We start from the raw sequence: 22,877 nt of genomic DNA on the forward strand, positions 1-22,877 counted from the left end.
TGATATAAACAAAGGCAGACAAGAACGACTGGGTGAATCTATCATTAATCAAAAGAACGAATAAGCGAACTGGATGGCTTAATGTCAGAGCAAACAGAATTAAAAAGTGGACGGCTATATTAGTAATATACCCGTTCACTTTATATTACTAAGGGCACAGACAATTAATTGGTTCAGTGAGTGAACAGAGGGGACCAGATAAACAAATGAGCTGAACGCATGGAAGAGCAGTGAACAAAATAACACGCGGTGCAACCAGTCGCAAGTCATGTTAATGAGCAGGTAACCTAATGGGTGCACGAACGAATGGATAGATAAATAAACGCATAGGCGGGTACGCAAGTGGATTAATGGAGGAATAAATAAGTGATGGAGCAGACTGGAGGATGCATTATTGGGTGGAAACAACAGATGAATAAACCGGCGCTTGGATAGAAGGGTTGATGGGAAGACTGAGGGACTGGTGGATAAAGGGTGGCTGAAGTTGAGGGAGTATAAGAGCTCGTGGGGTTCCCTTCATGTCTAGCCGCCCCGTACCTCCCCGCGCTGGTAGAGCTTGCCGAGGGCCGCCCTGGGGGCCAGGAAGTCCCGGTGCCGCAGATTCTTGGCGCTGCTCTCCTTGAACCACATGCCGGGCACTGGGGAGGCGTCACCAGGAAGTAACGCGAGGCTGAGCGCCCGGAGCGTATCTGACACTCGGAGGCCCTGGTGAGGCGGGTACCCGCCCACCGACTCCATAATGACAGACCTCCGGTGTCCCGGGAGCGGCGGTTAACAGAGAGTAGGACCGGTAACCATAGACCACCTGACAGGCTAGAGCGGCTCAACCATAGAGTCTGAGGATCCCAGAGCAGAGACCAGGAGGGGCTAGAGCGTCTAAACCAACTGCATCTCAGGATACCAGAGTAAATAGAGCACTGGAGGGGCTAGAGCGTCTCAACCAACTGCAATTCAGGATACCAGAGTGAATAGAGTTCAGGAGGGGCTAGAGCGTCTCAACCAACGGCTACAGCCGCCTACACCAGAACGACAGAGCGGCTCACCTCAGAAATAGACACAGAGAACAGACTGTTTTACCTGTCCAACCAGAGGGGAGCTGGAATGATAATCCTAGTTTTTTTGCCCCGAGATGAACCCTCAGGGCAGTACTTTATGGCATTCAAAAGTACTTACTTTTCAACCATTCCTAAAAATATGTAGGCAATTTATAAATGTCCCCAAAATATTCTAGGACTGGAGTTGGAATACAAAAGTAAGCCTCCTGGAATATTAAGGGGAAAGTTGCTCTTTACCCAAATATTCTTGGACTGGAGTTAGAATAGTAATTTTGACTTTCCAGGGTCTGCCATACCCACTGCTGCCCTGAGGGTGCAGTTCAGGGCAAGAAATACAAACAAGGAGTTAGGATGACAGTGGCATGTATGCCAACGGCCCCGATTCAGACAGGAACCTCCTAATTATAAAGTAAAACAAGCTTTTACAATGCAATGGTCTCAGCATTATTAAAGGTAGAGCTATTGGCATTGCTCATGACTATTTTTTTATTTTAAATCATAAATAAATGGCATTGTCATTTACATTGCCAATCGCTTAGTTGTTAAATAAATGGCATTGTCATTTACAATGGCAATGGCTTAATTGCTCGCAAATGCATTAACCCACACAGAGCCACACACACAAAGCCACCCACACACACATACAGAGCCACCCACACAGAACCACACACACACACACACACAGAGCCCCCCACACACATGTCTGTGTCTGGTGAAAGTGTGCACTGATAGTGTGGTTGTGTGTGTGGTTGTGTGTGTATGTGGTTGTGTGTGTATGTGTGTGTGTATGTGTGTGTGTTTGGTTGTGTGTGTGTGGTTGTGTGTGTGTGGTTGTGTGTGTTTGTGGTTGTGTGTTTGCTTGTGGTTGTGTGTGTGTGGTTGGGTGTTGTTGTGGTTGTGTGTGGTTGTGGTTCAGTGACGGTTCTGTGTGCACCCACACATGGACATATTTAGGTACTTCTAAATTTGTTATGCACCTTATTTTTCCCATGAGAGGTATACAAAACAACAAGAAAGAAAAGACAATTGTGGGCGTCAAGACCAAGCTATTGTTGACATCACTTCCTTTCGTAGGAGGAAGTAATTGTTGGCATCCTCTAATTATTAGTGGTGAGATAAAAAAACAGTCATTGTTCACATCTAGGTGGATGTCACTGTCTGTGATGCTCCCCTGCACTGCTGATGTCAAGGTTAATGTCCTTGTATGTACTCTGTGTTTGTGCTTCTGTGAACAATTTTTTTACATTTTTATTTGGGTTGATGACACATCGATTTTTGGTGCTTGCAATTTGGTTGGGTAATTTTTCCGTTTCAACTTCATTTTCTAAGGCCCATCGCTAAGACGCTTCTAAGAAGTAGAAAGAAATGACCGTATAAGTAAACATACAGTTTAACAGGATAGTGTAGACCCAAAGCCACCTGGATGCAAAGACACAAATAATCAAAGAACAAACACTAAGCAGTAGCAGAGGACTAGATGGAGCAAAGAAGGAGAGGGAAGGTATTAGGAGTGGCAGGGAAAGGGACCGGGTTCAATTGGAGCGGGAGAGATGCACTTCCATCTCGGCTAACTTTCGCCCCATCTCCCTGCTGCCCTTCCTGGGCAAGGTGATGGAACGCCATGTCACCGCGGTACTGAGCGCTCACATCGAGGCGAATGGCGGGCTGGCCTCTCGTCAGGCAGGATTCCGCCCCAGGCATTCGACCGAATCGGTCGTAGTTTCAGTCCTAGACAACCTCAGAAAGGGTATGGATGACAACAACCACCAGGCACTGATCCTCCTCGATCTCTCCGCCGCCTTTGACACGGTGGACCATACCATCTTACTTGCCCGTGTCAAGGCGGCCGGCATCGGGGGATCAGCTCTGGTCTGGCTCTCCTCCTTTCTGAGGGACCGCACTCAGGCGGTCCGACTAGGCGACTTCACCTCCACCCCTCTCCCTGTCACCTGCGGTGTTCCCCAGGGCTCCTCTCTCTCTCCCTTACTCTTTAATCTCTATATCTTTCCTCTTATCTATGCACTTCAGCAGCTGGAGGTCACTGTTTACAACTACGCGGATGACCTCCAGCTCATCTTTGATCTGTCCCCCTCTCCTCTCTCGGTCTCTAATTTCCAGTCAACTATGACATTCATCAGGGACTGGATGAACCACAACCATCTTAAACTGAACCCTGACAAAACCGAACTGGTTCTCACTGGTGGTTCATCCAGCCCCTGGAACTCTCTTTTCTGGCCCCCCTCTCTTGGCCCGGCACCATCTCCCTCCACCATGGTCAAAACACTGGGTGTTAAAATGAATAATCAGCTCACTCTTCACTCACAAATCGGTTCCGTGGTTTCCTCCTGTTTCCTCACTCTTCGAACTATCCGCTCTGTCTCCCGCTTCTTCTCCCCCCAGGCACTTAAGATCATCATAGCCGCCCTGGTAATCTCACGATTGGACTACGCCAACGCCCTCTATCATGGCATTCCAGCGTACAGCCTGCGTAGACTCCAAACCATCCAGAACCAGGCGGCCAGGCTGATATACGGCCATCCACGCTATCACCACTCCACCCCCCCTTCTAAAAGAGCTTCACTGGCTCCCCGTGAAACAACGCTCCCTTTTCAAGATCGGATGCATGGTCTTTCAGGCCCGTCAGGGCACTGCCCCCGCTTTCATCGCCTCACTAATTAAACCCTATGTCCCCGCTAGAAATCTCCGGTCTTCCTCCAAGTCCCTTCTCCAGATTCCCCGCTTCTCACGCAAAAAGTGGGGCGGTTCTAACTTTTCAACTCTGGCCCCTACTTTCTGGAACTCTCTTCCAGACAATCTCCGTTCTGCCACTCAGTATCTCTCCTTCCGTAGAGACCTGAAAACTCTCCTCTTCAGCCAGGCTTTCCCCGCCTAATACTTATTCCACCCCTCCATGGTCTTTTCTCCCTCAGTTACTGAACCTCCAGCGCCAAGAAACCGCAAGGTGTACGCCGCGCTTTACAAGTGTTTTAAATTAGAAATTAGAAATTATGCACATGTAAGGCCGGTGACAGAAAACATGCGAGCTGGCAGAATAAAGGGTCGTCATCCGCCAACAGTGGCTTACACTTGACTCTCTCTACCTATATCCTCACCCCAATTACTAATCATCTTTCTATCTCCATTCGTTGGTTTTTGGGTCACATGGTCTCCCACACCATAGCTAGGGTCGTCCTTTTTTTCTAGGCAGATATACTTTTTAATGGTTATGTTGTTCTGGGGCTAGTGGACATCAACTTGAGGTGATACCCGATACAGTACCATCGCGTACAAATATTTGCATAATCCCCATACATACATATATATGTATTTACGCCAAGGGAGTCAAAATCATTTAGGCCCATAATATGGTACGTAGCGCAACTGTGCTAATACAATCACAAATGTATTACAATATTTACACAATTCATTCTGGTGTGTGTGTATATAGAGAGGAAAGATTTCGGGTAATCTTGTGATATTATGATTTATATATTGCAGTCAATAAAGGGGTTTTGATGACATCATAAGCAACAGGGCCAAAGGCCGAGCTGTTCGTAAAGATTACCAAAAACCTGTGATGGCAATAGAAGAACATTTAACATGTTCTGTGATATTTTTATATCATGTTTATTTGTGTGCAATAAGCACCAAAACATTGTTTTTAAACATGAAGTGATTTACCGAAAGTGAAATACGGGCCAAAGCTTTAACTGTATTGAAAAGTAAAGTATAAAATTATGTAGAGAAGAACAGAGACTTCAGAAAAACGGATTTTCTTTCTTAAAAACATATCCTGGGCACTGAAATCAGAGATTGTTGAAGCTACTGCGAGCAAGACGAGCCACCAAGGTGCCCTGATGTCATTTAGAATGTTTAGGCTTTGATTAGCTTTTACAAATAAACTGCAAATAAAACCATGAGCCATGGCTAATCACCAAGACTTCAAGCTTCTCATGCAATGTTCTGCTATCAATAGGCTCTGGTCGTGGTTCTAACATTCCACTTATGTTTAAGTTTTCGTGAAGCGGTTACTAATTAAACAATGGGCAATGGCGAACCTCTGCTGACGCAGTTATTATGTGTAATTTCTAGGAAATATAAAACTATTTGACAGGTCCTTGTGAAATATGATATTTCTACCAAATACCAATGCTGTAAAAACACCCAAACATGTACTGTATATTTTGTGCCAGTGTCTAGCGTATACACATTCCCACAAGCACACACATTTCCACAACACCTGCAAGTACAACAATATGTCCAGTCAAAGCACTACATAGATTCTCAGTTCAGTGGCACCTGGGTATTCTCTGACACTGCAGCTACATACATATGTATCTCTTGCCTGGACGTTTACGTACATATAGTTTCAAGTCAAACATGTAAAGTGTGTTCAAGCATACCTAACCGCACAGCGTGGGGAGGGGCGTCATGAACGCCCCCCCCCAATCAGAACTATGGTAATACAAACCATAACACTTGGCCCATCAGCACGTATACGGCATATTCTTAAAGTACCTGCAATGCAAATACTCACAGTTCCCATAGGTACAACTATGTGCAGAGAAGCAAGTAAATATACTGCCAGAACCCATGCAGTACGAGCATTCATAGTTCCTACCAGACTTTTCATTGCATACTGATTCATACATGCATCGCACACATGCATACCATTCACGTACATAATTATCATGCACACAGAACGATCACACGCAGACGCAAACACAAGACTGCCCGCACAGCTCCAGGCAGACCACATACCTGCTCATGCACAGACACTGCAGACAGGCTACGCTTCACAGGCTGCCCGGTAGACACAGAGAAACTAGAGTAACCCATTCGTATCCCCGTGCCTGCTTTTACGCGCAGATTTCGGGGCCTCTTACCTGCATCAGTGGCTCTGCGCTTTGTAACTCAGGTGCTGGGTCTGACCACCTCCGCTGGCTACGGGCTGCACAATGTCTCTGCTCTCCTGCCCTTTTCGTGTTTTTAAGGGGTTTCTCTCGGCAGGACACCTGCCTGTTTAGCTTTATGCTGAGCTTTAAATGGGAGAGAATGGGAGGGAACAGCATGGGAGAGAGAAGGGCCACGGGCATGCGATGAGCACTGATTCGTTGTTTTGTGTTCACAGGATTAGAGGAAATAGAATTGACTTCACAGATCCTAACACCGGGCAAACGACGCCTGCTCATAATACAGAGAATTTAATAACAAGCGGGAACACAAACGCTGGCAACAACAACCCCACAAAAAAAATGGCGGCCGCAAAGCTCCGCAAATTTCGGATTTGGGGGCGTGTTTGGCTGTCCCCAAAAGGGGCGGGGCTTAAAAGTGGAAAGAACAGAACCAACACGCCTCCGAATCCAAAAGAGACAGAGCTTCTTTCGAGGGACGCCTCTCTCCTCCAATGGCTGGCCTCCGTTTAGGAAGCCAGCCAATGGAGGAGAGACAGAGGAGAGAGGTGGGTTAAACGGCCCTACTGAAGATCATTAAATCTCCGACTTCCGGCTGGCAAGCCAGCCTTCGGTCCTCGACCTAAAAATACTTTATTTTGCTTTCTCCCACCTGAAATCGGCCCACTTCAATGCAAGTCTGTGGGGAAAATACATTCCTCTGATTTTTTTTGATTTTTTTAAATCTCCCTCTCCCTGCTGTCTCAATGTTGGCATGTATGGAGTGATGAATTAACAGGTTTTTCTTTTTAAAGCTCTCCTACTAGAAAGTGCATGAAAGACCTATTGCAGGCTTCCCAAAAACTTACTGTGGACATACGGCCAGCCTTTTGCTTATCACTGATTGGCTTTATCATACATGCCAATAGACCCGATTCAGGCGGAGACTCCCGATTTTTGAAGCCGAAAATGTTTTTTTTTTGGCTTTCTATCACATGAAATTGAATTTTTTTCAATACAAATCTTTGGAGGAAATACAGTCTCCCGATTATTTTTTGTAAATCTCACACTTGCCTCTTCTGAAATGTTGGCATGTATGCTTTATTGTCACTCACATTTGCTTGCTTCTTGTTACCAGCTTGACTCTTTCTTGTGTTTGTCCCTCCCGTGAAGCCTTTCCTCTTCACCATCCTTTTGATTGGCTGACATGTAGCCTTCAACTATTTAACTTTAAGGGAACTACTTTTTCCTTTTTCAGCTAAGCACTCAATGAGAGTATATGTCTTTTCTTGCTCTCCCTATGTGCTGCTTCATTCTAAATTTCTGACTCGCTCTCTATGTTGCTTCCCTGTCCATTCCCAACTCGTACCATCACTTTCTGTGTTGCTCCTGCCACAGCTTGATCTGTGGCTTCCCTCCCCCCCCCCCCCACCCCATCCTACTCTTTTTTATTTTTTTTATGTAGTCCTTCCACCTTCCCCTTCTCCATTGTTCCCACTGCCCTCTATGCTTGTGCCCCCTTCCGGTTATTTAGAATTGATTTAATTGACATCAGGGCACCCGCACCGGTATCAGCAGATGTGCAATTGTGGGCATCCTTCTTCCAAGTGGAAAAAGCCAATTTTTAGATGGACGCAGTGGTAGGAGGAGATGCAATCACAGCTGCTTAAATATTAGCAGAAAGCAAGAATGCTCCTCAGTTTCTGTTTTTAAGAGGAGTTCTTCTGTGCATTTGATGGCAGTAAGCCACGGACATGGACACTCACGTCTTCTACCATGTATACTGAACACACTGGTGTCAGTGCGTACCAAATAAGGACACACTTCTGAAAACTCACTTGTATTCCAGCATATCACAAAAATATCAAAAGTTGTACTATTGAAAGGGACACATAATCATCAAATTTGTTTGTTCAGTAATTACAATGCTCACTGTACACCAATAGGGCGAGTGCTGGGTCACAGGGTCTGTATGTTCAGTTTTTCTTGGTACTCTATGACCGCATCACTATTATAAAGGGATGCAAAAGTTGTCTTCTTGCAGAATTGCAGCACTATTCCTTTTTTTAAATTGGCCTTTAAACTCCATACACCTCAACACTGGTCATGTGATTTCAGACAGCCTGAGGATTCTTCCCTGCGGCCTACATGCCTGGAGAAGTTGAATTGGATGAATAATTGAAACATGTTCCATCTGTGATGCGTGTACCCAAAGCTTGCACTTTAATACTGCTCATTTAACACATTTTTAAAGCTTACAATGGCTCGGGGCGTGGCTTGCGCGCCGCTTTGGAATGGCGGTCTGCGCTTGAGCTCCGAGACGAGTGAGGGCCTTCGGAGGTTCATCTCCGTTTCCAGGGACCCCACAATAACAGAAACGGAGCCTCATATATCGGAAGGTGCCGTGTGCCTGTGGAAAGGCCTTCCTGCGCCCTGGAGCTGCTGGTGCCTGATATTTTGACTCTTCAAGGTGGCGCTCGGTGTTTCTACGAGCGGCCGCCATTGTGTCTTGCCTCACACACGCAGTTCCGGGTCTCCTCACAAACGGAGGTACCATGGTGACTATTTTATCCGGAATGCGTGCAATCAGGTGGTGGTGACGAATGATAACTTTTGCAAGCTGATAACGGTTTTTTTTACGTTCTCCATGCTGTGTGGCTTTCAATGAAACTTAAATTTTTTTTTTTTTAATGCATTTTATATTACTTTGCCTTTCTTCAGAGCGCCTACAGTGCCTTTCAATAACATTACCTGCTCTTTGAGACCCTATTTGCTGTCTTCTTAGTTTATGAAGGCGTTTTCTTCATATCGGCAGGACCCTGACATTACGGTGTTGAGATTTCGATTTTTGTGTATGTAAGCCCGCCGCTATTTATGGTTTTGCGATACCTGCTGATTTTGCGCTCTCACATTTTTGCTCATTCTTGTTTTTCTCTCCTTGCCTACTGACTACACCAATATCCTCGTGCCTTCTGCCTTTCCTCAGTTCTCTGCAGTGGTTGTTTCTCCTACCTTTGTTTTTGAAGCTCTATGGCGGCCAATATGGGCTTGTCGCAGACTGCTAAAGATACAAAAGAGTCGAAAGCTTCTCTTAAGAGACTCAAGCAAGTATCTCCTACACCTGATTTATCTCAAAAGGATGCTAACTCCACTTTGGAGGCTATTTTGACGCGTCTCAATGATGTCCATGACATTGCGCAGTCTACTAAAACTAATACGGATTTACTACAGGTGGAGGTATCAGCCATCAGAAATGATTTTAAGGCTCTATCCATTCGTGTTTCTGCCACGGAGACACGTATTAGTGGCGCAGAGGATAGCATGCACAAGCAATCTAGAACTCTTTCACAATTAGAGCGCTCAATGGCGGCATTGCGGAGGGATCTCACTGAGCAGGAGGACCGTAATCGCAGATCCAACCTACGCATTTTTGGCCTTCCTGAAGAAGCCGAGAAAGGTGCTCCGTCTATGATTGACTTCTTATACCAATGGTTGCCTTCTACTCTGCAAATTTCTTTTCAAAGAGACTTTGAGCTGGAACGCGCACATCGTGTCCCCACTTTTCGTTCTAAATCTGCTACGCAACAAAGGGCTATCATTTTTAAGCCGCTGCGTCATCAGCACACGGAACAAATTTTGGCTCATATGCGGAAGATTAAAGTTGTTTCTTGGGAAGGCCACCGTATTTCAATTTCTCAAGACTTTGCCAGAGACACAGTGATAAGGAGGAAAGGCTTTCTCAATCTTCGGAAGTGTTTATCTGAGATGCATATCCCATTTTCCTTCTCGGGCCCTTCCAAATTTCGCATTACCTTTAAAGGTAGCTCCAGAATCTTCGACGAACCTGCTGATCTGGCCTCTTTTTTGGATAATCAGATGGAACTACAGATGGAGCTTCAAATGGAGGCTTCGCTTCTTCCTGGTGCTTCTGGCACCTGATGTGATTCTTCTGCCTTACTTGGTTTTCTCTTGTTTCCGGGTCTATTGAGCTTACCTTTTTAGACCTGCGTGCTCCATGGTTGTTGGTTCGTCTATGGCTTTCTTTCGTGACTGGTGTTGTCAGTCAAGTTTTTTTATGGCGTTTTTTCTTCATTTTAGTGTTGTCTCCTTTTCATTTTTATGATGGTGTCAGTTGGCGCATTAAGTTTTTCTAATTGTCGTCTCTTTCTCATCAGTGTAGTTGTGCCTTTTCGTTTCTTATCGGTTCTCCTTCACCTTGCTGTTGTTTTTTCGATTTGGTAGTGTTTTTCCTTCTTCCTTATGGGTTGTTCCTCTTGTCTTCGTTTCCTCCATCCTTATGGTTATGTTAGACATATCTCATTTCTATTTCCTTGTTCCACTTTGTAGTAATCGTCTGTTTTGGTTTTTTCTCTTCCCCCGTCCGTGGTTCTTTATTGTTTAATTTTTTTTTTTTTTGCGTAGTCTAGTTTCTCACCTGATTTGTACTTGGTTCTTCCGTTTTGTGTGGTCGTTCTATTTAAATGTTTTTCGTCTTATTGACTTCAACGTGTTTTGTACTGTTTTGTGTTCTGGTACAAGGCTGGGTCATAGGTTTATTACTATCTACTATCGATAGTGGTGTCTAGCTGCGCCCACCATGTTACAGTTACTGTATTTTGCATTTATTTATATGCTTAATTAGTTATTGTTTTACTGCTTAGGATGGTTTACCATTATTACTTGCTTTTCTATATTAGGACTAAGGTAGTGGTTTTCATCTCTACTATTTTTCTAGCTTATTTAAGTATCATATATGACTGTATTATCTTTTCATTGTTCCTGCCTGTTTACTTTAGCTAGCTATAACGAAGTTTATATACCTTGTGCATGGTAATTAATTGCTTACAAGTGCCTTTGCATACTTATTATATATATAGTTTTGATATATATTTACATTGCTATTTTCACTGTTTGTTCTGCCTCGCAACTATTTAATATCTTCCTCTTTCGGTGCTAGTTCATTGCAAGCTGTGTACTTTTTTTGTCCTTTATGATATGATATTTTATTTTTATTGCACTTTTTGGCCTCCTGTTATCCTACTTTCTATTACTATACATTCTACATGTTCCTGCATTTTCGTATCAAATTATTATAACAAGGTTTCCATATTTAAGGACAGTTAATTAATTGTTTATCTTGCTTTTTTCCATAATCTTCTTCATTATAGTATAGTTCCTTGTATTCATCTAGCATGGTGCTTCATTAATTGTTCTATTATCCACTTTTTAGTGCCTTTCTCTCTTTTATCTCATCTATTTCTTTATACTGCACCCTGTAATCTTCTTGTGAAGACTGTTTTTCTTCTACTTTTTCTTACCTGTTATTTATAATGATGGTTTCACCTTTGTTCTATCTACTCTTCGTTTACTTTACTGATGTTTTTGGTGTTTCTTTCTTGTTTTTCTGTTCTTCTTGTGTCCATACTCATTTCTGTTCTATCCTTCTTCCTTGGATTTATACTTGTTCGTTCTTTCTATGGTTCTCTTTCTAATAGTACCCCTTCTTATCTCTCTATTGTTTTCTTGTTCTTCTATTTTACTCCGCTTCTTGCCATTTCTCCTTTCTTTATTATTCCTTTTTTAGAATCATGCCTTTTATTTTGGTTCTTGAACTTGTCTTCAGCTTTTCTTGTCTATTTTCTGTCATTTTTTCCTTCGAGTCACTTTTCTCTTTTCTTGTTGCTTATCTCTTAAATAGCTACATTGCTTTTTCTGATATGTGTCATGTTCTTTCTATCTTTCTTTTTTCTTCCTATTCTGCTATTTTCCTACCTTTCTTTTCTTACATGTTCATATATTCCTGTTTTTTACACTTCAGATTCATATTGTTATTCTATACAGTTATAGATTCTTCATTAACTATGTAGTTATTTTTTAGGATATACATATTGATCGTCATGCATTCATCTACTGTTCATAATTTACCTCATGCTTTTATTTTTCTTATCAGTTGTTCTAATAGTATTCATTACTCTAGTTATGTCTCTTGCCATTACACTGCTAACTAAATGTGATTGTACGAATTTCTTAGTTATATTATGACTATTTACATTATTACGCTGCTTTGCGGTGCTACTTTTGATTGTTACCAGTTCCTCTTTTACTGCTATCAGTTTGCTATATTTTTTGGGGCTATTGTTATCAATTACTTTTCCTCCTAGTACGGGTTCCTTACTCGCCTTTCCACGTTCTCCCTAGTATGATGCTGGTCTTTTTTAGGCCTCCCCTCCTGCTTCTTCTCTCCCTCCTTTCTTTCCTCTTTTCTTTTCTTCTTTCTTTCTCTCTATATTGGATATCCCACATGGACGCTCCCTCAGTGTTTCTTATGTTTCATGATTGGTTCCTTGTATTTGTGAGGTTGGTTCTTTTTCTGTCATCAATGTCGTCTTTTTTCTGTTATTATGTATTCCCATGCCAGGTTTAAATGTATTATCCCTTAATGTTAAGGGTTTGAATCATCCGGTGAAGAGGTCGAAAATCTTAGATTATTGTAAATCTCTGTCTTCTGTTCTGGTTCTCTTTCAAGAGACCAAGGTCACTAACAGAGAAGCGTTGTTTTTGAAGAAGGAATGGATTTCGGATGTTTGCTGTTCTGATGCCCTTGGTAAACGAAATGGGGTTATTACACTAGTTTCAAAGAATTCTGGTTTATCAATACTTTCTTCTGATCATGATTCTGAGGGTCGTTGGCTGTTATCTAAACTGTCGGATGGACAGCATGATCTGTATGTGATGAATATCTATGCTCCTAACGTTGATGATCCGTCCTTTTGGAAATCGGTGACCAAAAAATTAAATGACACCCCGCACTCTGGCAATCTTATTGTGGGTGGAGATTTTAATTTACCGATGGACCCTCTTTTAGACAGGAACTCTGCATTTCAGTTTTGCCCTCCTAAATCTCACAAACAAATGCTTAACATGTGTTCCATTACTCATCTTCAAGATATTTGGCGTCTTCATAATCCCACTGGTAGTGATTTTTCTTTCTTCTCTTCGCCTCACTCTTCCTTCTCTCGTATTGACTATCTCCTGGTTCATTCTTCTCTTGTTTCATCTTCTTCTTCTCCGCTTATACATCCTATTTTGATTTCTGATCACGCTGCGGTTACTTTTACGCTGTCATCCTTTGCACCTAAATCACGCGCTCGTTCATGGAGATTGAATACCGAAGTTTTGCTTGATCCTTCTCAGGTTGATGAATTTTCTAAAGCTATAGATACTTTTTTCCATGAGAACGAAGGCTCTGTCTCTTCCCCAATTGTTCTATGGGACTCCTTTAAATGCACTTTCCGTGGTCAAGTTATTAAATGTATGTCCAAACGAAATTCTGATATTAAAAAGGAACTTACAGATTTGTCATCTGAAATTAAAACTCTGGAAGCTTCCTTTAGGCAATCTAAGGATTCATCTTGTTTACAGCAAATAAAACTACTAAAATACAAATATAATGCAATTGTTACTAAAAGAGCCCATATTGGTGTACAAGCACAAAAATCCAAGAAGTTGCTGTTAAAAAATCGAGCTGGGAAAATTTTGGCTGCTACATTAAAATTTCAGGATTTCTCTTTTAAATCCTCGCAAATCTCTTCTATTACTGACCACACAGGTTCTAAAAAATTCCAAACAGGGGAAATACTTGAAGTTTTTCGTGACTTTTATAATAAATTGTATACTCCTTCTAATCAATCCTCTTTTGACCAATGTCAAGATTTTTTAAAATCGGTTCCGATTCAGTCGGTCTCTGATGATGATCGTTCTTTTTTAAACAAGCCTATTTCCCCCGAGGAAATCGTGTCTGCGATTAAAGCTACTCGTTCTGGCAAGGCTCCAGGCCCTGATGGTTATCCAATTTTATTTTATAAAACTTTTCTCCCTACGCTTGTCCCCAAATTACAATCTGTCTTTGACTCTTTTGTTAAGGATGGGTCTGTTTCTTGTACGGCTGCTGAAGCTACTATAGTAGTGATCCCGAAAGAGGGGAAAGACCATTCGGATCCCAAAAACTTCCGACCTATTTCTCTCCTTAACATGGAAGCAAAGATTTTTGCTAAAATCCTAGCCAAAAGATTAGAATCCTTTATACCTCATCTTGTTCATCCTTCTCAAACTGGTTTTGTGAAAGGTCGTCTTGCGCGAGACAATATACGCACTTTCTGTCATATTCTCGGTGCTGCTAAACGGTCTCAACTTCCTGCCGCAGCCTTGGCCCTTGATGCGGAAAAGGCCTTCGACAAGCTCTCTTGGCCATTTCTTCGTGCTGTTTTATGCGCGCATAACCTTGGCGACTCTTTCATTAATATGGTAATGTCCTTATATTCTCAACCTAAAGCTAACATTAGAGTTAATGGCGCTACGTCGTCGTTTTTCAATCTTCGTCAGGGCACTAGACAGGGGTGTCCTTTATCCCCACTTTTATTTTTATTATCTATTGATCCTCTTCTTCGTTTGATTGAGTTACACCCTGATATTAAAGGTTTTTCTTTCGGGCCTCACTGTATTAAAACTGCTGCATACGCAGATGATGTTCTTATTTTTTCAGATGATATCGCTTTGGCAATCCCTGCTATTTCTAATACCATTTCCCTATTCTCATCGGTTTCAGGTTATACCCTAAATAAAGATAAGACGGAAATGTTCCCTTTGAATGCCTATTGTTTCCCTTCTCATATGGGCTCAGCAGGCTTTAAGTGGCAGTCTACACACCTGAAATACTTAGGGATTTATTTCTGTTCTACTCTTTATGCCACCGCTGCCTATAATGAATCCCAGACTCTCCTTAAAGTGCGTCGTCTTTTGGATACATGGTCTCCGAAACATATTTCATGGTGGGGTCGCCTCCAGACTTTCAAAATGATGATCACGCCGATTATTAATTTTGTTTCGTCCATGCTTCCGGTTAAATTATCAGATTCCTTTTTTCGCGAAATCGATGTTCTGACTTCAACATTTTTGTGGAATGACAAACGTGCTCGACTTGCTTACAAATTTTTGCGTCGTCCTTGTGATATGGGAGGTTGTAATTTTCCTGATTGGGAAAAATACCAAACTGCCTTTTTGGCCTCTCAAGGTGCTTTATGGTTCTCTCCTCCATCTCTTCATGTTCCCTCTTGGTTGCTCATAGAACAGGCATTAGCATCCCCTTTGCCTACTGCCTCTTTTTGCAATGCATCTACTTTGCATATCCTGTTCTCCCGTGCTATCATTCTTGATACATTTGCTGCGGGCAGGAAAATAGACAAGAAGGTGGCAATTCCTTTACATAAAACTAGGTGGTCATCTATCTGGCGGAATTCCAAAATCAAGCTTAACATTACTCCCACCCTCATGTCCTATTGGGCAGATAAAGGGATCTCTCTTGTTAAACATCTCTATGGTGTTTCTGACGAACCATTACCTTTTTCTACCTTGGCTCAGAAGCATTCTTTAACAAATCTTGATTTTTATACTTTTCTTAAAATTAAAGTGGCCATTGCTAAAGTTCGTCTTCATCCTACTTCTTCTACCATCTCACTTTTTCATATATGGATTAAATCTGGTCCTGTCGCCTCCAAAATTTATAAATTTTTGTCCTCTGCTTCACTACCCGCACAGACGGTTGCTCAACAAAAATGGTTACACCATTTTGATCATGCCATTACGGATCATATTTCCTCTGATACTTGGCAATTAATTGGTAAACTCTCTCTTCGTAATAAAATCGCACCATCTTTAATGCAGTCTAAGTTTTTCTCTATCAATCTCCTCCATTGGACGTCTGTGCGTCTTCATTCGCTAAATCTTAAGGATGACAACTTATGCTGGAGCTGTGGTTTGTTGGCAGGCGATTTTCCTCATATGTTTTTTCATTGCTCCTTGCTTCAACCTTTTTGGAACCTCATCCAGAAGCATCTCTCTCTTATCTTTGGTATTGAGCTCCAACTTTCCTTCCCTTTAATTTTATTAGGCCCACTGGCTGCTCCTACTCCTATCCCTTTAGATCCATTGGAATTACAGTTACTGGATCTCCTCCTGACTGTTGCGGTGAAAATCATTCTTATGGAGTGGAAATCTTTTTCGTCGGTTTCCTATCATACGTGGTGGGCTTGGGTCTCCTTTTTACGCAGTGCTCACACTTCGGTTGATCAAGCTCACCTCTCTCCATCTATTTCTAGTGTGGTTTGGAAAGCTTTGGATGATTATATGGAGTTGTCTTCAAAAGGGTTGGTTCCTCAGTTTCCTTTTGATCTGTCTGTCTAATTGTTGTCTGCTATTTTTCTAGGTTGGGTTAGTCCTGTGGGAATCCTTCTTCTTCTTCTTTTTCTTTTTCTTCTTTTTTCTTCTTCTCTTTTCTCTTTCCTGTCCTCTATTCACTTTCATCTTTTCTATTGCTCTCTCTCTTCTTTCCTTTCTTCTTTTATTCTGATTCCACCCCTGTTCCCCTCTCCAAATATGATAGTGATACGTTTGTTTATTGCTTTGATAGTGGCCTTTACTTAATCGAATTCTATATCTATAACAGGCTAATTTTACTTTTATATACAGTTACTTGGTTTCCTTCCCCATTTTAGACCCTATTTGTATATTTCTCTTGATTCATTTGTACCACTTGTATTGTATTTTGTTCCTACTATTCTTATCATTATTTTTATCAATAAAATTTTCTTGAAATCAAAAAAAAAAAGCTTACAATGGCTCTGAACAGCATGCAAGTGAAGTACTTTCTGGACTAGGAATGCATCAGCATGGGGGAATTTACTCGGTCACCTAGTATGCTTTGACGTTTCAGTTGCACTTTTCATGAGTATGGCAAAGTTTCTTGTAAATGCCAATTCAGCTGCTTATTTTCAGACTGCACTCTTCATGCCGCAGATGTCTTGCAGGCAAACACTAGAAAAGGAGTAAGAGGTTCTATCCTGCAGATGCTCATTTAGTCAGTCATGTAATTTGTCAATCAAACAGTCATGGAAGTGGTCATGCCAAAGCTCATGTATCACATGATATTGTAATCTAGAAATATTCACATAGCTAAGCTAATAATGTGTTAGCTATGACCTGTTTTGCATAGTCACATTTAATTGTTGGCACGCAAAGCCTGCGATAGGGCATTATCTGTGATAAAATGAACTCTTGTTAATAATACAGTCATTTAAGCGATGAAACAGTAGGTGTGCTGGAAGCTATTGGATGGAAAATCCGCTAAAAGAAAAGCACTGGGAAAGCCAGTAGGCAAATACGTCTTCCTCAGCTCTGAACCAAGCAAATGACCATGCCACACGCTAAGCTCAGTAACACATATCTTTATTCTTCAGCATGCAACCGTTAACTGAATGCACTGCATCATAAACTTTATTGACCACAACCAGAAACCTCCCAATTGATTATGTAACTTTGTAGAAGTCTGCAGAGGACCACAGGGGTCTAATGTTCATGAGCACACAAAACTACATCTCTGTCAGGTCCCGGTGTCCTCAGGATCGTGCGATGCTATAAAGGGGTCCACCTCGCGACAGCTCCTGGGTCTGAATGAAAACAGACTCACAGAAGTGGTCAAGCGAGGGATATCAGGAAGGGTAGGAAGGGAGCAGCAGGGAGAAGAAGCTGAAATGAGAACAAGGCACTATGAGCAAAGGTCACACCTCAACCGATATTATGAACAAGTAAATAACACAGTGTATACCTCAGATTTACATTTCTATGAAGACTATTACCTGGAATGGGAAAAAGGTTGGCTTTGCCTGGCAATCTGAAAAGTAGGATATGTAGTTCTGATCTAGAACACAAGAACCTTAACGTTATCAGGTGACTCAGAATCACATGGTTTCTTACATATATGCAAATTATACACGTACCAAAGGTAAATACTGTCAAGGCTTCAACAGAGGGCAAATGATAATTAGCCTGCCAGGCGAAGCTCATAAAACCCCTGTTGTACAAAGCAAAGAGAAATAGAAATAAGAAATCACTCTTCAATTATCCACAAGAGTGTCTCTGGATTAAAAGTCATCCAAGAATTCTTTCGGTATTTGGCACTTTAGCCCAATCAACAGTGTCAGCTTAATGCTTCTTCAGTCTTTACTGAAATGTACCCATAGTCCAAGATGTGAGCAATTCTTACCGTCAGAATTACTCTGAAAACGAAGGAAATGAAATTCTCCCAGAGCAGCAATCCACGTGACAAAACCCACTCTGACTGCGGGTTAACAGCGCAAGGAATACCCAAAGTGCATGTAGACAATATGCGCTGTTTATATGTTTCACAAAGACCCTCCAAGAAGAAACACGCACCCACAGCAGGAGTGCCCGGCGCTGCCGGTAACCAGAAACAGTCACGATTAAGCACCCCCACCAGGAGAGCACAGCAGCTGCCAGTGACCAGGAAAAGTCAAGGAAACACAGCCTCCGAGGAGACTTGAAAACGAAGCCTCAGCCGAGGGCTCCCTGAGCTGCAGCAAAGCTCCGTGGCCAGGATCCGGATTTAATAACCCCCAAACACTCGAGGAACAACAAGATAGGAGCAACCAATAAAGGATACGCTGGATACCACGGGGGGGAATAATCCTACCATGTCTTCGTCTTGCCACACCAGAATCAACGGCAAGGTCTCTCCTGCTCCGTTCCGTCTTGAGGGTTCCGCGTGTGACGTCATCAGCAGAGGCGTCGCACGCGAACCTGGATACATGGGAAATGTAGTTTAAACGGTACGCAGAAATGTCTCAAGGCAGTGTTCGAGACTGCCCTACTCCGTGGGACGCAACAGTACATCCCTCCCCCAAAGAACACTGACAGAGACATGGTTTGTCTGGGAACCGTTTGTGGAACAATTTGACAAATCTAGGAGCATGGACACCTGAGGCTGGTTCCCAAGAATTCTCCTCGTTTTCCATATCCCTTCCATGCTACCAAATACCACAACCTGGTGCGATATATTTTGGAATCCACAATACCTCTCACCTCGTATTCCTCCTCCTCATCCACCGCCACAGCTGCAGGGATGGTCCTTTTGACAGACCGCGTGGGTTTCACTAAGGATACATGAAATGCGGGATGTATTCTCAAAGAGGAAGGAAGAGCCAACTTAACAACCACAGGATTGACCTGTCAGGATTTAAGCCCAATGCGCCTGCCTAACTACATTTCCCAGCAGACTTTGGCATTGAACTTCTGTTCCCAGCATGCCCGGCGGAACAGGATATCCTTGGGCGGAGCCTTCGATCAGTGCTCGTGAGTCTGGGAGGCGGAGGTAGCGGCTGCGCTTCTGCTCCCGGTGTTTTACAGGATACTTTGGAGTCCTTCGTTGGTTTACCCGAGCTACTGTTTCTGGTAACGTTTTTGTCAACACGCCGTTTGCGTGTACTTTCAGCTGCGTTTATTGGTGGCGCCTCCGCGCCTTTGGAGCAACGCTGCCTACTTGTTGTTTGCCCATCGCGGCTGCGAGCGGGGAAAAGGCTACGTTCTGGTTGATGGAGGACCCGCGCTGGCTAGCGCGCTCTTCATTTTCTGATCTGGGGTAGTACTTACTGCCCACTGTGAATCGTCTATACATAATTACTTGGCCTCGCTGCTGCGAGGTGGTTGTCCAATAGTACTGTGAGTAGTGACTGGTGCCAAGAGAGGTATTTTGGAGAACTTCAGTACCTGTCGGTTTGGAGGTTCAAGTGGCGGAGTGCAGGGGGGTGTAGACCTCCGCACTGCCGTCACGAAGTTGAGGGAACTATATTGGATTTATAAATACCAAAGCGGATGACTGTAGTGATTGAACTACGTCATGCCGTGTTTGGGTGGACATGGTTTTGTTTAAGTACCTGAAGGAAACTCATGCACTGGCTTATACCGCAGGAGGTATACATCACAGTGTTATGGCACAGGTTTTGACATTTAATTTTGGAGCAATCGACTATTTCTTTGGATCTATTCTTCAAGGCTTTATTTCTTTGCACCATGGGGTATGTTGCTATCATATAGGAAGGCTTTTGTTTCTGGAGTGTTACTGCTTGTGCTTAATACATTCTTTTGTGTTGTGCAGGAAGGAAGGAAGACGGGAGAGACAGCTTTTGGGTGTTGTTGGGCATATGAGCTACAGGTGAATTTAGGGGTTTTTGGACTAGGGAGAATTACTGAGAGTAGGGTTAAGTATTGTATTAACCTTTGTATTTTTGTCTTACAGTTTCGTTATCCCTGCTGCCCCTTTCCTCCTCCTCTTTATTCTTTCTGGGTTTTTTCCCCTTTTGGGGTTTTTCCCTCGCCGTATCGCCTGAACACCCTGTGTTTATACTTCGGGGTGTTCGGAGGGTCTGGAGGTGGAGCATTGTTGCTGCAGGCGGATCCCGTGGAGCGTGACCTTGACAGAATCACGAGCCCAAGATTTTCGCTCTGCCTGGTCCATTTGTAGCAACAATGGCGTCTATGGAGGATGTGTTACCTGCTTTGGTCCTGGTACAACAGGAATTGGCCTCCTCCAAGGCAGAGACCACTGCCTTGCGGGAAAAGGTGGAACGTCTGAGTAGCAATCCATTTAACGCTTCTGCTTCATCTTCTAATGTCCAGGTCACTGTACCTCCACCCATTCCGTTGGCTACACCTGAACGGTTTTCCGGGGACCCCCGTAAAGTACACGTGTTTATGACACAAATCCTCATGCATTTTTCTTGTAAGCCTTCATCGTTCCCCACCAATCATTCTAGGGTGGCTTTTTTAATTTCGTATCTGGTAGGGGATGCAGCTGATTGGGTGGTGCCTTTAGTAAAAAGAGATGATGCTATCTTGACTGATTGGACAGCATTTAAAAATGAATTTGAAAGGGTTTTCGACCGACGAGCTACTACGTTTAGTGCTGACAGAGAGTTGTTGACCTTGAGACAAGGGAGGGGAGAATTGATAACGTATCTTACAGCTTTCAATAGACTAGTGGCCGAGGCAGAATGGCCTGAGGAGAAAAGATTGTCCTTATTTTATCAAGGGTTGCATGATGACTTGAAGGATGTAGTGGCTCAGGTGGATCCGCAACCTACTTCATTTGTGGATATGGTGAATTTGGTGTTACGGCTGGACAGCCGTCTCACGGACAGGGGGAGTAATAGGAGAAGATGGGAAAGAGGAGTCTATGGTGGGGAAAGGAACCCTCGGAAGGCCTCTGGGGTCATTGACAACCTTCCAGAACCAATGGAGATAGGAGCACTCAGAGCTCCTTTGTCAAGAGAAGAGAGGGAAGTCAGAAGAGTACAGGGCCTATGCATGTACTGTGGGAAGAAGGGGCATTATGTTCGGGAGTGTCCATCTAAACCCAAATCTTCAAGTAATGTCAGTAGGTTTAAAAAGGTTGCGGTCTCTACTGTAGTACAGGAGAGAGAACAGAAGGAGGACAACAAAACTAACGTAGAAGGGAGACATGAGTGGAAACTCACGTCTCTGTCCTCTATGGGTACGGAAGAGACAGAGTCACATTTGGTGGTGGTCATGACACTAGAGTACGATCTAGAAAGACGACAGGTGAAGGTAATGTTGGATTCTGGAGCGACTGGTAACTTCGTGGATGAAGGATTGGTGAGACGTTTGGCTTTACCGCGTGTCTCTAGGGAGATACCTGAGGACGTGTTGGCAGTTGATGGGCAGCCATTAACATCAGGTCAGATTACTGAAAGAACAGGCGAGTTGGGGTTGTCAGTGGTGACACATGGATGTGTGCATTCTGAGGTGTTAGTGCTAAATATAATTGACGCACCTCAGTATGAAATTATATTGGGGATGCCTTGGTTACATAAACACAATCCTGTGGTAGATTGGCAGTCTAAAACGTTTCAGTTTGTATCTGAATATTGTAAAGATCATGTCACTCCATGTGTGTCTGCCAATGTAACAGCGTTAGCCACCCCGTTTTTGGTAGCTACAGCTGCGGAAAAGGATGTCCAACTACCAGATGAATACATGATTTATAGCGATGTGTTTAGTGAGACAAAGGCAGAAACTCTACCCCCACACCGGGAATATGATTGTCGTATTGATTTGGTGGAGGGGGCTACAATACCATCTTGTAGGGTGTATGCTTTGTCCGTACCTGAGACCAATCATTTGAGAGAATACATAGAACATTATTCTCGCTTGGGGTTCATACGACCGTCCCGTTCACCTGCAGCTTCTCCTCTCTTCTTCATAGCGAAAGCCAATGGTGATTTAAGAGCATGTGTGGATTATCGCGTCTTGAATCGAAACACCATTCGCAACCGTTACCCTCTTCAACTCATCTCAGTTCTGCTTGATCAGGTGAGAGAGGCCGTGATTTATACCCGTCTGGATCTACGAGGGGCATATCACCTGGTCAGAGTAAGGGAGGGGGATGAGTGGAAGACGGCGTTCAAGACGCGATTTGGGTTATATGAGTACTTGGTGATGCCTTTTGGGCTTTGTAATGCTCCTGCAGCGTTCCAGTATTTTATAAATGATGTTCTGAAAGAATATATGGACCACTTTGTAGTGATGTATATTGACGACATCTTGATTTACTCACAGGAGGTATCATTTCATACCACACACGTTTGCAAAATCTTGGACAAATTAAGGGAGCACCACTTATACGTTAAACTGAGTAAATGTGAATTTGGGGTGCGAGAGGTGGAATTCCTGGGTGTGATCCTCAGTCCTAACGGTTTGCAAATGTCTGAGAGGAAGGTACAGGCGGTGAAGGATTGGCCATCCCCTAAGAACGTGAAGGAGGTACAGAGTTTCTTGGGGTTTGCCAATTATTACCGTCGGTTTATATTGCATTTTTCCCAGACAGCGGTACCCATCACTAGGCTTTTAAGAAAAGGGAAGTCTTTTGTATGGACAGGAGAGGCTGAGGAGGCCTTTAGAGCTCTGAAAGATGCCTTCATCACAGCCCCGGTGTTGGCACATCCGGTTCTGGAATATCCTTTTATAGTCGAGGCAGATGCTTCAGATGAAGCCATAGGGGCAG

The 22,877-nt window shown here is 43.3% G+C and overlaps 1 protein-coding gene across 1 annotated transcript in view; it reads right to left on the reverse strand.

The window, feature by feature from the left end:
- The window catches only part of DALRD3 (DALR anticodon binding domain containing 3), a 128,708-nt gene extending 127,893 nt beyond the window's left edge, over window positions 1-815 (reverse strand). The window contains exon 1 of the mRNA XM_086939322.1: window positions 538-815. Within this exon, the coding sequence (XP_086795448.1) occupies window positions 538-738 (201 nt within the window). The 5' untranslated portion in view covers window positions 739-815. The remainder of the gene's footprint in view (window positions 1-537) is intronic.
- Between the last annotated feature and the right edge of the window lie 22,062 nt (window positions 816-22,877).

Source organism: Lissotriton vulgaris, chromosome 9 (genome assembly GCF_964263255.1).
Source record: "Lissotriton vulgaris chromosome 9, aLisVul1.2, whole genome shotgun sequence".
Classification (NCBI taxonomy): Eukaryota; Metazoa; Chordata; class Amphibia; order Caudata; family Salamandridae; genus Lissotriton; species Lissotriton vulgaris.